The 17,775-nt window shown below is 36.0% G+C and overlaps 1 protein-coding gene across 3 annotated transcripts in view; it reads right to left on the bottom strand.

Moving 5' to 3' along the window:
- TM2D1 (TM2 domain containing 1) overlaps positions 1-17,775 on the bottom strand; it is a 141,575-nt gene that overhangs the window by 87,387 nt on the left and 36,413 nt on the right. Inside the window, exons 6-8 of one of the 3 annotated variants that reach the window (XR_010835218.1) lie at positions 9,755-9,884; positions 5,490-7,560; positions 3,156-3,557 (exon numbers count right to left, since the gene is read on the bottom strand). Coding sequence is in view for 2 of the 3 variants with exons in the window: in XM_067006879.1 (XP_066862980.1) it covers positions 9,774-9,884 (111 nt within the window). In the remaining variant the exon portion in view is untranslated. Of the gene's footprint in view, positions 1-3,155; positions 3,558-4,486; positions 7,561-9,754; positions 9,885-17,775 lie in introns of those variants that run through there. The other 2 variants (XM_059083463.2, XM_067006879.1) reach the window with 2 other exon arrangements.

The following is a 17,775-nucleotide window of genomic DNA, read 5'->3' as shown; positions in this document are numbered from 1 at the left end:
TTAGAACGGGCAATGGGCTTAGGAATCACAGACTTGGTTTCAAGCTTACTAGCTGTTTAAGGATAGTCAAGCCATTTAATCTCTCTAACCCTCAGTCTCATTATGCATAAAATGAGTACTAACCTTACAGAAGTGTTATAAGTACTACAGGAGATTAGAAATATAAAAATCTTAAAAACAATCATCTGTCATTTATTAAATACATACTATGCACCACACACTATGAAATACCCTACAACAATCATATGAGGAAGATAATATCTCCATTTTAAGAATAAGGAAACTAAGATCCTAAAAGCTTGTCCATAATACGAGGCAGATTTATCTGATCCTGAAGTCCACGGGCTTAAAGCATTGGTATAGTTGGATGGTGGGTGGAGAGTGAAAAGTTGAATCAGAAACTAGCCCCAGTTCTGCAGAGGAGCACAATATTTAGCTAAAGCGTCCTGTTAACATGTTAGAGGCTGGAAATCTATACCTATAGCATAAAAGACCTTTATCACTGTAAGGGAAGCTAATTGACCTTCCTTACAGGGTGACTATGAGGGTTAACTGAGATAATCAGGTCAGGAAAATATTGATACATAATGACACAACATAATATGACACATATTAGGTGACTGAGTAGTCCGCCCCTGCCCCCTCCTTCCTGTTCTTTCTAATGATCTCCTGGCTGGTCTTTTTTTGAGAACTACCTCCAGTAATTACCCATTCCAAGGTAAGAATTCAAGGTTTATAAAATTCTTATGTGGTGCCAGGCATTGTTCTAAGCACTGGGACCATTGAGGACATGAATAAATCAGCATAGACTCATTTCCTCACCCACCTCCTGAGACAAGAGTTAGGGTTAGAGCCATGTTTGCATGACAACTCCTAAAGTAAATGATCTAAAGCAGATGGTTATTTAATCTGAGGTTAATGTATACTCCTGTTAACCCAGCTAGTGTTCCCATTCACTCAAAAAACATTTTTAAAGCAACTTTTATGTTCCAGGGACTGTTCTAAGCACTGAGGATACAGTAATAGATGAAATAAAGTTCCTGCCCTCACCAAGCTTACATTCGAGTAGGGGAGGGAAAGGGAGAATACATAAACATACGTAATTTCCAGTAGCAATAAATGCTGTGAAGAGAATGAAGCAGGATCAGGATTCAGAGAGTCACCAGTGGAGGGCTGGGGTAGTATTTTAGAAAGGATGGTCAGGGACAATACTTGAGCAGAGACCTGAACGAGTGAGGAACCAAGTCATGCAAAGACCTGGGAAAGAGCACTCCAGGCGAAGAAGAGTCAGTATAAAAATCTTGAGGTGGGAACCAATTTGGCATATTTGAGGCAGGACAGGAAGCCACTGGAGATTTGGCAGAAAAGTGACATGTTGTGATTTACTTTTATCATTTGGCTGCTGTGTGAAGAATATATAGTGGGAAGGCAGGAAGGCAAGAGCAGAAGGGGTACACAGTAGGTCAATAAATAATTAAGAATTAATAAACAGTAAATTCATTTTTGAACACCTTTTTAAAAACTTGCTGCACTTATTTAAAGCAATTTGTGTCGTGTCTCGCACACTCAATCATAAATCATGTAAAGAAGACATGCCATTCTTTCTTTTGCTATAATAATGAATTTCATAATTCACTCAAATAAGTCTTCAAATTTTGAGGTATATCTGAAAATCAAAGATGGGACCATGAGCCTTCATAATTTTACCCTCTTAAATATAAAATTAGCTCACATGATTAAAAGTTCAAACACTACACACTTTCTAAAGTGTTCTGCTAAAACAACATTTTTCTTTGGCATATGCAGTCCAAATAGCTCTAGCCTCAATCATTTTTCAAGTTTTAATCTCCACATGCTTGGCATATTCTGATAACACTGACAGGTTAAAAGCAACATTCTGTTGTATGCATAGCAATTCCTTGCAATTAACCTTAATTTAGGCTGAAAGTAGATTGAACAGCTGCTTCATAGCAACATTTCTAAATTTATTAGATAAATATCTCCAGAAAACTTCAGATTAAAGAGCAACAAGAACAAAATCTGCAACACTGCAGCCTTCCCTTAGTAAGGAGAGTCTTAAAGCACTGCAGGTGCCAATAAGACTACTTTCTTGAGAAAAGTGACCTTTTGGGCCCTTATTACACAGGGTATCGAGAGATAACGATAACAGAGATAAGAAAAATGTAGGTAAACAATGTCTGAAGAACACATCCTACCTTCCTTCTGTAAAAGGAATTTTTGAGTCCACTGGAATTTTACTGAAGGTGCAACCACACTACAGCCCCAGTGTGAGGAACCCCTTGCAAATCCCAGATGGTGTGAGGAACCCCTTGCAAATTCCAGATGGCACTCAATGCCTAATGCCATCATTCCATTCCTTAAAAATGTTTAATAAATGGTGACTATTATCTATGTCATCTTAACCTCTCAACATTAACTGATATTATTATCCCCATTTATATGAAGACAGAGGGGCTCAGAACTGTTACAGTAACAAAACAAGTGGCAAAGACAGGAGACAAACTCAGGTCTGATTCCGAAGTCTGTACTTTTCCCATCAAACTGTGCTGCTTGGATGAAAAACCTTTGATATCATGTGTTAGATCTGCCTTTTTCTTTTAAATGCATCTATCCTTTAAAGTCAGAATCATGTCAGAAATCGGGATAAGTGTATCTTGAAGAGGAGCACAGGGGAGAATAAAATTTTCTTGGGCTCTTTGTTCTAATTTACCCATACTATTATTTATGGTGCCAAATACATGCATGTTTATTGCAGAAAAATTAGAAAGTTCAGATAAACTGAAAGAAAAACTAACCAAATAAAAATCACCTGCAATCCCACCACCCACAGGTGTCTCTAGCTTCATGTGACCTCAGCAAGACGAAGCAGAGCATGACAGTATGGCCCTACCTCTCTCCTCTTGTCACACAAACATAATCAGACTTTGGTCTAGAAAGTGCTGCAAATGTCAGATGAGGTAACAGCAGAAAAGTCTTTAGGTTTTGACAATAATCACTGCTCTACCATAGTCTCATTTTAATATTCATAAAACATGTTGGCATTTGCATGATGTAAAGTTGAGAAGTTTGAATAAATAATTATTTTTTTCTTTTTAAACCGGCAAACTATTTGTTAAGTAAAAAGACTCAGTACAGGCAGATAATTCCATCTTTACTGAAAACATTAAACAACATACTAAAAAAAAAATCTCTAGTACACAATCATTACAGTATATTTCAAAGAATGAGATGATTGTAACTATCACAATGCAGGAGTATAGCAGTTAATAGACCTGGGTTTACATCCTAGCTTCACCACTTATTTCATGACCTTTGGCCAAGTGACTCAATCTTTGTGGGACTCAATTTACTTATCTGTAAAGTGGGGATAATGATAGTGACTCCTTAGGAAGACGCTATAGAGCTTAACATCATGTACATGAAGAGCAGTAAAAGGAAATTTTAACAAGTTCAAATCTTGAAAATTTAAGATTTTTAAGCCTTAATTTTTTTTTTTTTTTTTTTTTTGTGGTACGCAGGCCTCTCACTGTTGTGGCCTCTCCCATTGCGGGACACAGGCTCTGGACGCGCAGGCTCAGTGGCCATGGCTCACGGGCCCAGCCGCTCCGCGGCATGCGGGATCTTCCCGGACTGGGGCACAAACCCGTGTCCCCTGCATCGGCAGGCGGATTCTCAACCACTGCGCCACCAGGGAAGTCCAAGCCTTAATTTTTTAATAAATATTTTTTCTTTAAAAATCTATTTTCTAAGATAGTAAATACCAATGTTTCTTCATCAGACAATGACTAGCTTTAAGAGCATTGCTACATTTACTAAGAATTAAGATATTAGGCTCTATTTTTAAATATATGGGAATGAGTACCATGATGATGAACTACAAATGTACTACTCCAGGACTCCATTGGGTACTCAGTGTTGTATAGCATTTTTATTCATTTCTAATCAGCAACTTTTCTAATTTTCCAAAGTTACCTCCCTCTTTCCCTCTCAGCAGCTCAGAATAAATACCATTATGAGTGAGCTTCCTATGTACTCCTTAAAGCACTCCTCCTTTCATCTTGAAGATGGCAGTTAGATAATTCAACTATTTGACACTCTGTGCAGACTAACAGATATGCTATCATTCTCCGATACCCACAACCAGCATCCTTTCTCTAGCAGCTATCCTGTTCTCAAAGTTTGGTTTTTCTTCTCCAGCCTGTGGGATGTGAGGAGCAGGAAACAGCACTGGTAAGCAGTGGTCAAACTGCAGAGCAACGGGTAGTTGCAGGTCCCTGCAGCATTTTATCCGCAGTTAATCTGCACTGGAATAATTAAGAGTTGACTGTGGTTTTGTTTGGGTTTGGCCTATTTTATTTCATTCTTTCTCTATTACCCTGGTTAACTAAGACTGTATGTATGTAGCAAAAACTTTAATATATGATTACTTTTTGAACTAAGAATGACAATTCTAGAGAAAAAAATTTGAAATGTACATTGTTCATTTATTAAAATAAGTTAAATACCACATAACATTATTTATCATTACATAAATGATGATACAGACATGGAATACTCAGCAGCCATTAAAAATAATTTTGTAAAAGATTGTTGAAATAGAAAAATATTTACAATGTGAAGAAGCAGGCAACAAAACAGTATGGAGACTATATCATTTTTGTGAATAAAAATGAAAATACATGCATGGAAAAACTACTAGAATATACATTAAAATATTAACATTATCTTAGAGCTGTGGAATAAATATTTTTCTTTGTACTTCTTGGTATTTCCCCAAAATGTATACATTAGGCTTGTATTAATTTTGTAAATAGAAAAAAGCAAAATGGATGCTGATTTAATGAGAGAAAGGAAGAAGGAAGGTACCAGAACCCTGGAGAATATCTACAAGTAAGGTATTTGAATGAGAAAGAGGAACCAACATCTTAGACTTGCACTTTTTGCACTTTTTAAGAACTAACCTTTCTTTTTTGCTAGTTTCTATTTTAGCTTCCTAGCTGCCCATCAGTATAATAATACTTTACTTAGCCTTAAGCATCTAGGTTAAAATAAAGGAAAAAGACAGAAAGTTTTTGAAAAACAAAACAAAAACAAAACATACCCCAAAACTAATATTTCTTAGAGTCCTAGTGGTCCCATGAACAAATGCTGGTCGTAGATATAACAGAATCTCTGAAATTTTAAAGAGGTCCTATAGTTTAATACAGTGGAGGTAAGAAATCTTCCTGGGTAAGGAGGTACTTCTGGAAGTTGTATTAATCCTTTCAAGCTAAAGTAGTACCATTTGGGGCTTCCCTGGTGGCGCAGTGGTTGAGAGTCCGCCTGCCAATGCAGGGGACACGTGTTCGTGCCCCGGTCCAGGAAGATCCCACATGCCGCGGAGCGGCTGGGCCCGTGAGCCACGGCCGCTGAGCCTGCGCGTCCGGAGCCTGTGCTCCGCAACGGGAGAGGCCACAACAGTGAGAGGCCTGCGTACCGCGAAAAAAATAAATAAATAAAGTAGTACCATTTATAAATGCTTCTGTAGAACACTAACTGTTCTATAGAATTGAAAGAATCCTTTCCATTTTACTCTAGAGGGTTTAGGAGTAATCCCAGGAATGACTGAGCTAATCCATCTTACAATTTTGGCCACTGTTCTAAAATCAGGTTTATCATAGAAAACATCTCATACAGAGGCCTTAACATATAATTCCTATATACACTACTAACAAATAGCCATAATAATATAGTGCTCCATGAAACTAAAAACAAAAACAAAAAACCCCAAACTGTAATTGCATGCTTTAAATGTATTCCCGTAACAAATAAATAAGACATAGAAAAACCATCTGTAAAAGAATTACATGTGTTAGGCAACAGGGAATTACACAAATTGGAAAAACGAAAGCGTTTTTAGGAATTTCGGAAATTATAGTGAAAATTAAGTCTAAAGGTTTAAGAGTATACTGTGAAGGGACTTTATATCTAGATTTTACCAACAACTCTGAATCAGAGTACAGCTTATTTGAATAAATACTTTTGAGAAGCACCTGCTTGGAAACAGACTTCCCACCTGGTCAAGGTAACTGTAACAATTACATAGGAAGCAAGATTCATTCCAAGATGTCACTGCAGGTATTTCTCATGTAATTGAAGTTACACAGCTGTGGAAACTTAAAGACTTTTAAATCTGAGCTTAGGTGATCCTGAAGTAAACTTCAAAGCACTGCCGGGAACCAAAAGCAACTAGGGAATACTAGAAAATGGGCATCTAGCTTAACTGAGGCCAGAAATATCACTGTGAAAAAGTGGATCCCAAGGAAATATAAGCTCCTTAAGGACAGAGATGTTAGTGTTTTGTCCACTGCTGCATCCTAGAATCTAGAATAGTGACTCCCAAATGATAAACACTCAGTATTTTCATCAATGAACAAATCAGAGACCCTTCCTGGTGTATATTAGGAATCAATCCAAATTCACTTCTTATATCAATACTTAATAATCTCCCATCAACTGGAGAAGCTGTTACTGAATGACTAACATACTATGAAGCTAACTGTACTATAATGTATATTTTTGAGTGAAATGAGTGATGAAAAATTATGGTTTGTACTTTTGAAAAACCCAGATCCCAGTAATTTTGAAATTGGTATGCCTATTACTAAAGTAAGAGTATGACAGTATTTTGGGGACATAACATTTCATGTATTTCCATCTTCTTAAAACCTTTCTAAATACAGCAAGAAAAACCAGTGCTAACGTACAGGTGCTGCTTCCTCCAGACACTGGTGCATCACTTAAGACACTTGTGCCGGCATCTGCCAGGTAGTACTAACAGATGGAAGACCTGGTTGGTGTTCCCACCTTGTCCATCCAGCTTCAAATATAACTGCACTGAGCTAGATGAGTCAGCATCTGGTCCACCAAAAGCTAATGCATCTCTCCCAAAGCAAAAAGGAGAAAGTTCACACTTTAGAGTCCTGAATCAATGCCAAGAGTATCTGCGTTGCCTCAAGGTTTCAGACTCCCTGATGGTCTTTAGCTCCCTGGATACCAAAGCAAAGACAGATCTGAAAGCTCCAAAAAACAGGTGGGTTGTCATATACAAGACTGCAGCCCCAGGCAATATAGATGGTATTTGTTCACACCATGGATTAACTGCTTTGAAGGATCAAAATGCAGAAGACAGCAACATTCAACATTTAAGATAGTTTTCTTAATAATAAAGCACTAAAAAATGTGAATAAGTCATACTTTTATTTTTCAGAAGCAAAAAGGACAAGTGGCAACTTGCCTTTGGAAAACACATTAATATCAGAGTAATAAGCTATCTATCTCATAGAGACAGTAGCCTAAGAAAGACTATTATCATATACATCTCAAAGTTCTATTAAATAAATCTCAGAATAATGTTTTTAACTAAGACAACAAAACAAAAACATCAGCAACAACAAAAAATTAAACAGAATCCGTAAAGTGGTATATGAAGATGGAAAAAGGAAAATCTGGAAATCTACACACTGAGAGTTCTCTATTAAAATCAAGGAGGCCAAAATCCTAAAACAGAAAAAAGAAATATGTTAAAACACAATCTTTTAAAAGAATCCAATGAGGTTTTTATAGATGCACATATTAATGCTTCATTTATTCAAGACATTTTTTTCTTACACTGGGAGCACTTCTGTATGTATTGTAGGAGATTATATGAATGACAGTGCAGAGGTATGCCTTCTCAATGGGCCCTTCTAGTTTTTTTTGTTTTTTCTTTTTGCGGTGCGTGGGCCTCTCACTGTTGTGGCCTCTCCTGTTGCGGAGCACAGGCTCCAGACGCGCAGGCTCAGCGGCCATGGCTCATGGGCCCAGCCGCTCTGCGGCATGTGGGATCTTCCCGGACCAGGGCACGAACCCGTGGGTCCCCTGCATCGGCAGGCGGACTCTCAACCACTGTACCACCAGGGAAGCCCGGCCCTTCTAGTTTTAAATTTTAAATTTGGGTCTGGAATCCTAATTAAATGTTTATATAATAGGCTACAGATATTGTTTTTTAAATTACATTTGCTTATTTTTTAATACATTATAGTTTTAAAACAATCTATACTTTAAAACAAGAAACAACAATTTACAGTGTGAAAATAAGGTTATGTAAAACTACACAACCCTTCTCATAAAGTAGCAGTAACGATTTCCAAAATGAAGATACTTAAAAAACAAAGCACTTAGTTGAGGCGGGGGGTAGAAGAGAATCAGTGGAATGCACAGAAGACCAAGGTTCTAGATTCAGTTTTGCACTGATTGTGTACCTTAGTCTCAACTTCCTTAGGTCTTAATTTCTTCCCTAGTAAGAAGAGGCAGATGGATCTCTATGCTTCATTTCAATTTTAAACACAGAGACTCTTATAGTTTGTAAGAAAAGATCTGAAAAACTTTTTGGACAATGAGTTGAATAAATTCCTCAGATCTTAACAGGAAGGGCCTGTCACCATTCAACTCTCATGGCAATAACTATGAAGCATATCCCATAATTTTATTGTGAGAAAAGAAAAAAAATCTACCTAAGGGCAAAATTATACTTCATATCGTATTTATACATTAAACATAGAAAATGAATGTGTAGTCCCTTCCTGGACTCTAGAAGCACTCTCTGAGATAGAGTCAACTAAAAATCCTAGGATTATGACTGTGGCCAAAACATTGAGCCTATGTTTCTCTCTGCCTTCCCTGAAAGCTGCTAGACAGTTCTAAGGCCAATTAATAATTCTCGTGGGCAGGACCAAACTTCAGGTTAAAATAAGTACTTATAGTAGTTCAGGGTTGAAACTCTTATCAACTTTCAGATTTAGGAAAAGAGAAGAGAAGAAGGAGGTTTAAGGATCATACTGACCCTAAGAAGGATAGACAGTAGAAAAGATCTGCTTTATCATCTATAACTCATAACCATTATATAAAACTATGGGATATCTTTTTGCTTTGATGTTATTTTTTTCTTGTGAACCTTGTCCTTTAACTATATTCACTGCAAAGAAACAGTCTGAATTGAGAACTGCAGGAGCAATGAGCATATACAAAAGTGCTTTATAAAAGATTAGAGACCTGCAAGACATGGATGGACCTACAGACTGTCATATAGAGTGAAGCAAGTCAGAAACAGAAAAACAAATATCGTATATTAACGCATATATGTGGAATCTAGAAAAATGGTATAGATGATCTTATCTGCAAAGCAGAAATAAAGACAGAGACATAGAGAACAAATGTATGGATACCAAGGGGGAAGGGAGGGTGCGATGAATTGGGAGATTGGGATTGACATATGTACACTATTGATACTACGTATAAAATAGATAACTAATGAGAACCTACTGTATAGCACAGGGAACTCTACTCAATGCTCTGTGGTGACCTAAATGGGAAGGAAATCCAAAAAAGAGTATATATATGTATATATATATATGTGTATATATATATGTATATATATGTGTGTATATATATATGTATATATATATACATATATGTGTATATGTATAGCTGATTCACTGTGTTGTACAGTAGAAACTAACACAACATTGTAAAGCAACTATACTCCAATAAAAATTTTAAAAAACAATAAAGATTAGAAACCTGCCTTTCCTGATAAGCAAAAAGACAGGTTTACAATACTAGATGATCTCTTAAATTTCCCCTGGTTCTCAAATTCTCATAATTTTATACAGATAATATACTATAATTAAGATTACATATATATATCACTTACTGTTTCTTTTAAACAATATTCATGGATATAACTGCGTTTTTCTAAATGTCTCATTGGTAATACTCAGTCTTGTAAGTCTGGTTCCATAATAATCTATAATGTAACTACTTCCATCTGAAGGTCCAACAATCTAGAAGAGAAAATTTTCCAAATTACCCATTTTACAAAAGATACTTTAAAAATACTTTGAGTTTACTTTTCTTAGATGTTAATACAATTATTTCAGTAGCATCAGAAATACAACTCTAACTCAAGCAAAAAAAAGTAATTGTGGCTCATGTAGCTGAAAAGCACACTGGGGAAGCTCACAGAATCAAGAGAGTTGCAGGAACTAAGGGCCTCAACGACTGAAACCCCATGCCCCACAAGGCCCTTGGTTTGGCATCTCTGCCTCTTAGTGTAGCGCTGCCTGCCTTCTTTCTGCAGACAGGCACTCTCAATTGGTTGCCAACAGTTCCAGATACACATCTTCGCAGCTCAGCAGCTCCCAACAGAAAGAAAGTTAAATTTTCTTCCTCAGTGTTTATATACCAATTTCAGGGAAGAACTTTCATTGATCTGCTTGGTTTTTACACCTGTTGCAGAACAAATTACTGAATCCAGGGTAATAGGATTAATACTGGCCAGGCCAGGATCCCTCTGGGAGATGAGACAGGATGACTGACAGTCCTACCAGAACCACATAGAATGGAAAAGCAAGAGATTTAAAAAAAAAAAAAAAAAAAAAAGCTCATCCATGCTAATCACAATAATCTTTGTCCATTTAATCACATTTGTGACAATTCACTTAACATGATCTCTCTATTATCCTTTAAGATAATAATCTTCACACAGTAGCCTTAGGGGTACACAAGGATCTACTAAGGTATATGTAGACCCAGATAGTTTCAAGGGAATTCATTTTGAGATCCTTAATTCAAGTAAATACTCTTTGTAAAACTGATCCACCTGATACCACACTAAGCTTAAAAGCAGCATGCTAGGTCCCCTGCCCACTTCTTTGCTTTCACTATGGTCCTTTCTCCAACTTGACAACAGTAAAGCATACCTACAGTAAGGCACACTATGAATCTTATGATGGCACATTGCCATGAGGTATAAAAGTCTCTGATGTGTCAAAGAAGGGGATAATTCAAAATATTAGATTTCAGGAAATCTCTTTTAATCAAGAGTCCAAAAATATGCTCTGTCACATCTTGTTCAAAAGATGCAGTCCCAGTAAAATTTTACTTTTTTTAGCTTAAAAATAATTTGCTAATATTTGTAACATGTTTATGCTATTTTGATCAACTGTATATCAGTAATTATAATGACAACTCAATCCAGAAATCACAGAAAATTTTTTAATATTTTAATGAATGATATGATCAGTAGAAGATTTTCAAGCATAAAAACGTATTGGGGGTAGGGAGGGTGAGAGGGAGGGAGACGCAAGGGGGAAGAGATGGGGACATATGTATATGTACAACTGATTCACTTTGTTATAAAGCAGAAACTAACACACCATTGTAAAGCAATTATACTCCAGTAAAGACGTTAAAAATATATATATATTTATAAATATATTTCTAATTTATATGTAATGAATGTGCATTGTTTAAAATGAGTTGCTTCTATTTAAACTTTCTTCCTTCTTCAACTTGAATAGAATAATGTGTAGCAAAACTATGCCCTGAAATTACATTTAAAATAAGCTAATATTCATCATTTTCTTTTTCTAAAGAAGACCTGACATAGGAAACCAGTTTACTTGCCATGTTGCATTCTGATAGAAGAGGTTATTTGATTCTTTGCTCTTGGTTGAGCAACTCTCATGGTATTGAATATCTCAAGACATTGTAGAGAGGTTATTTTAATGATAAAAATAGATGATTTTAAGGAAATTTATATTTTGTATGAGTTTGTGAAAATTTCAGTACAGGCAATGCTAAGAAAAATAAAATTTAAGGTGTATAATATACTGAGTAGAACAATGAAGAACCAAAAAAAAAAACCATATTGGGGGTACTTCCCTGGTGGTGCAGTGGTTAGGAATCCACCTGCCAATGCAAGGGACACGGGTTCAAGCCCTGGTCCGGGAGGATCCCACATGGCACGGAGCAACTAAGCCCGCAAGCCACAACTACTGAGCCCTCGTGCCACAACTACTGAAGCCTGTGCACCTAGAGCCTGTGCTCCGCAACAAGAGAAGCCACCTCAATGAGAAGCCCGTGCACTGCAACGAAGAGTAGCCCCCACTCGCTGCAACTAGAGAAAGCCCGTGTGCAGCAACAAAGACCTAACACAGCCAAATATAAATTAAATTAAAATTTTTAAAAAAGATAAAAAGAAACATATTGGGGTAGAATTCTATTGGAGAATGGGAATAGAAATAAAAATTCAAGGAGAAAATGAAACTGTAAAAATTATAATAGTGAAGGGTTCATTCATGTCTTTTTAAAGTCAATGATATCTTAAATTCTATGGTATTTATAGTCTGTTGGATACATTTTTAAATTGATGTAACAGTTTTATTTAAATGTCAATATTTGCAAACTAGAAATTATATCCTTTGCAACTGTTTAAACTTATGACAAAACTTAAATGTCAACTTAAAACATGCAGAGGGTAGGGATTAAAAAAAATTTCTTTTAGGGGTTATGCAACCAGAGTTTGAAGAACACTGCTGTAGCGCATTCTTCATTTAAAAAATAAATTTGGTTTTAAAAACTATTCAACAAGTACTTAATTCCTACAGTCCAGGCACTGTGCTAGGCATTATACACAGAACAGTGAATAAGATACAATCTGCCAACAGGGAGTTTATTCTAGTGAACTATAAATGTTAATATTCAAAAAACACTTACAAAACACCTATGTTCTAGACACCATGCTAGGTTCTGTCACGTACTTGGGGATTTCCTCCAAAGATCAAACTGCTTTGTCTTGACATTTATGAATGTTATTTATGAATTTAAGTATAAATCAAAACCTTTTTAACGGTAAGATCACAGAGGAAACTACTATGAGTATTAAGCAAAGAAAGAAAAGAATGGGTGACTAGAATTTACATGTTTTGAGACGATATGAAGGAAACAAAGAAAGTCCAGCCAGTAGAAGTAGGTTAAGTCATACGGTAAAAACTTGCCTAATTTGGAATATGTGCACAGATTGGAACTGGGTCTTTTGTCCTATTATTTTTTTCTTCCTATGCCATCTCCTCTGACAATCTCACTTATCCCTGTTGAAAAAAAAAGTATTCAGAAGTTGGAAATAAGGAAAATATGATTGGATGGCCTTTTAATATCATGCATTTCTAATAAGCCCACCTGCAGCTCATTTTACTCTCTCAGGAAATAGAACTATTTAACTAAAAATTGATTAGGGCCCAGATGATTTACAATCTTGTCACATTACCAGTTAACATATAGAAAAATGATATGGTGTTGTTTTGGTCTTTTGTTTCCCCTGTTCTGTAGAGAAGATAGCCCCAAAGATTATAGTTTAATTACCTATTAACACATGATCCAATTTTGTATCTAATTTAGGAATCTTATTACAGCATTTCTTTCCCCTCAAACTATGTAATTCTGGCTCCTCAACAACTAGTTCTATGGTGGTAATTCCATCCTCTTTCCATGGGTTTAGTTCAGCCTGGGCATGTAATCAATCACCAATGAGATAATAATCTATGAGACAATTTCAATGGGAGGCTTATCTGCTTTTAAGAAGATATGTGTGAGAGAAAAAGAGATGTTTTTCCGCCTCTGAAAGTAACTACATAGCAAGTGGTGCTAACCAAAGGAACTGAAGATGGCAAAGAGAAGGAAGGAAGAAGAGAAGAAAGGAGGGAGAGAAGGAAGGGAAGGAGGGAATAATGGATTTGGGTCTTTCACTTTGTCTTTAAGCTCTAGATTAACAAATCTTAGAACTACCATATCTTCAGATCCTTGGTATATAATATAATAAACTACCACGTTATTAAAGCCAATTTAAATTGAGGTTTCTGTAACTCATAGCCAAAACTCCAGATAATGCACTTGTCTTCAATGCCTCCTACACACCACTGCCAGATCACCAAAGCATAGCGCTAGCTGCTATTCTCTGCTAAAACAATTTGAAGACCTGCTCCAAAGACAACCAAATTAAGTCAGTGTGGTAAAGCATTAGAAAGGAAATCTTGAAGAGAAAACTTTCAATAACTAGTTGTAGGATTAATCCTCTCTGGATCTCCATTTTTCTTAGCCGTAAATTGAGGAACGGAATAAATGAATCTGTATGGTACTTTTAAAGTTCTGTATCTTGTTTGACTGACATTTAAATGCAAACAACTCTACAAGGTATTGTCAACATCCTTTTCTATCAATTATCCCAGCAAAGAAGAAACTGCTCTCCCTATTTAATTTTTAAGAAAACTATCAGCTGTAAAGGTTTCAATTATTTAAGTCCATATTCCCTCACCAAAATTAAAAATTAAACCTGTTTTTAAGCATCTATATTATACACTTATGTATAATACAGTGCCAATTATAAATTACTTTATTTATTTTTAAATTTAATTTAATTTTTTTTTTATACAGCAGGTTCTTATTAGTCATCAATTTTATACACATCAGTGTATACAGGTCAATCCCAGTCTCCCAATTCATCACACCACCACCCCCACTCCCCCCACTTTCCTCCCTTGGTGTCCATACGTTTGTTCTCTACATCTGTGTCTCTATTTATGCCCTGCAAACCAGTTCATCTGTACCATTTTTCTAGGTTCCACATATATGTGTTAATATACAATATATAAATTATTATAAGTATATTATTGTACTGTTAAGTATAAAACTACAAATTTTAAAAAATATCTCATACTGAGAAATATTTTACTCAGTTAAATATGCCTATAGAGTATGAAACCTAAAATTATGTGTTTATTTCTCTCCTACGAAATAGCCTGAAGCCAAATTCTATAGCATGAAGTATTTGATAAGCTAGGGCAGATTTTTTGAAATCTATTGGGAAAAGAAAGACCACTTAACAATTAATGGACCAAGAGGTTACTACAGGTCTTCCAAGAGGGCAAACAGGAGGGCCACTACACTGTGGGAAGCTATTTTGTACAAAGGGTGTCAACGTCTCTTGTGTGAGAAGCCCTAAAACCACAAGAAAACAACTTCATATTTGTCTACATTAGTTTCCTGCAGCTACTGTAACAAATTACCACAAATTTAGTAGATTAAAACTAGGAATTTACTCTCACAGTTTTGGACACCAGAAGTCTAGAATCAAGGTTATCAGTGCAGCCGTATGACCTACAGAGACTCTAGGGGAGAATCCATTCTAAGGTGCCCCTTGGCATTGCTTGGCTTGTGGCCACATCACCCCAATCTCTGCCTTTGTCTTCACACCACCTTCTTTTCTGTGTGGGTGTTTGTGTCTAATCTTTTGTCTCCTATAAGGATACTTGTCTTTGGATTTAGGGCCCATCCAGATAATCTAGAATAATCTCTTCATATCAAGATACTAAATTTAATCACATCTGCAAAGACCCTTTTTCCAAATAAGATAATATTCACAGGTTCCAGGGATTTGATGTATCTTTTGTCCTACCACACCCTTGCTCTGTGAAGATGGCTGGTGGTGGTTTGGAGGAATTGGGTGAAATTTAATTTCTCCTTTCCTGTCATTTCTGATTGTTTTCACCATGAACTTTTATTTGCAGCCTAAATGCAAAAAATCTTGAATTGTTTACTTAAAGGAGTAGGCTTTTCTATAGGTGCAAAGTCTACAGCAAGAAGGGTAAATCAGAAAACTTTAGAAGTACACATTAAAGTCAGGAATGTTAAGCAGTGATCATCAAATTTCCTGTTTTCCTGTTCTTAATCTTTGATCTCCACTATAATTCTCCATAATCCCACTCACCCACCCACAGGCACCCACACAAATAATGGGCATATACTTAACTTGGTATATGACTTGGAAACATATTTATTCTTGAAAAACATGTGATGTTCTTTGAATAAATATGCATTTTTAATTTATCCAAATGATAATGTTGTGGATCTTGTTCAATTTCAAACGATTTTCACAGTACACTAAGATTTTAAGACATTTCCATGTAGCTGTATGTACATCTAGGTAAGTGCCTGTAATTGCTGCCTAGTGTTACAGAGGATGCATCCATTCTCCAATTAGTGTACACATCTAGGTTAATTCCAACTTCCTGCTACCACAAACAGTGCTATAAGAGACGTATTTGTACAATGTCCCCTTGTGGACAGGAGTATGAGTATTTTGGGGTAAGTGCCCAGAAGTATCTCTTTATTTACACGTTAGTTATTTGGGTGATTTTGTGAATCATCTTTAGTTTATGGCGCTCATTTAACTATTAAGTTCCCTATCATTTTCTTGTTGATTTGTATATTCCACATATCAATTCCTGTTGCTAGTATTCTTTAACTCAGTCTATTAACTGTTAACTTGGTCTATGATATTCTTTTTAGAAAATAAATTTCTTAATTTTAATGTATCAAATTGAATGATTTTTTTTTTTTCTTAATGGTTTATGTTTTTGAGATCTTGGTTAAGAAGACTTAACCCATCTAAGGTCATGAAAATATTTTCTTCAATTAGCTTTCTGTAAAAGTTTTCTTCTCCTAGATACATACCCCAAAGAATTGAACAGGGGCTTACACAGATATTTATACACAAATATTCATAGCAGCATTATTAACAATAGCCAAAACATGGAAACAACCCAAGTGTCCATCAACAGATGAATGGATAAAAGAAATGTGGTACATATATACAATGGAACATCATTATTCAGCCATAAAAAGGAATGAAATTCTGAAACATGCCACAATATCAATGAACTTTGAAAACATTATGCAAAGTGAAATAAACCAGACATAAAAAGACAAATATTGATTCCAACTATATGAAATATCTATAAAGTAGGCAAATTCTTCAGGACAGAGTAGATTAGAGGTTACCAGGGACTGGGGGAGAGCATAATGGGGAGTTACTGCCTAATGGGTACAGAGTTTCTGTTTTGGGTGATGAAAAAGTTTTGGAAGTAATGGTGACAGTTGCACAACATTCTGAATGTAATTGATGCCAATGAACTGTATACTTTAAAAAGGTTAAAATGGCAATTTTTTTTTTTTTTTTTGCGGTACGTGGGCCTCTCACTGTTGTGCCCTCTCGCGTTGTGGAGCACAGGCTCCGGACGCGCAGGCTCAGCGGCCATGGCTCACGGGCCCAGCCGCTACGCGGCATGTGGGATCCTCCCGGACCGGGGCACGAACCCGCATCCCCTGCATCGGCAGGCAGACTCCCAACCACTGCGCCACCAGGGAAGCCCTAAAATGGCAAATTTTATATTGTGTATATATTTTACCACACAAAAAAGAGCTTACCTTATAAACAGTGTTGTAGTTTTGTTTGTAATTTATAAACTTTCGATTTTGTTAGTGGAAAATATATTTTTGTTTGTATATATTTAAGTATCACTCTAATAATAATAAATTAAAGGAAAAAAGATGGTTACCAGTAACTACTTTAACACCTAAACTTTATCAACAGATGTGATCCCTTACTTGCTTTGCCTTGTTGTTGAAGTCAGACGGCTTAAGTAACTCAAATATCTTATACATTTAAAATGTTATAAATGAATTAAGGAGTGAAAGGCAAAAACTAACATTTTATGCAACTCTATCAATGTACCATTTTTTTTATCTAATCCACTTATGAGTTTCTCCATATAAAGAACGCAAATATTAAATTAAAAAGAATGCAAGATTATATCATCTCCTGAAGACCTGGTAAAAAGTAAAATGACACAGCTGACTCCAATTAGAGGATAATGATGCAACCTGTGTCCACCCCAGTTCCCCAAAGAAGTAAATTCATATTCTCTTAAAAGTCAAATTACATGTTTGTGTCCAGAGCTGACTTCTGTATGTCGTTAATTTTAACATAAAACCATTAAAAACATCTAATTTGTCACATTTTAATTAAGCACCAAAATTCCCACACAATGCCAGAAG

Source organism: Kogia breviceps, chromosome 1 (genome assembly GCF_026419965.1).
Source record: "Kogia breviceps isolate mKogBre1 chromosome 1, mKogBre1 haplotype 1, whole genome shotgun sequence".
In the NCBI taxonomy this organism is placed as follows: domain Eukaryota; kingdom Metazoa; phylum Chordata; class Mammalia; order Artiodactyla; family Physeteridae; genus Kogia; species Kogia breviceps.
This window is presented reverse-complemented; position numbering and strand designations above follow the sequence as displayed.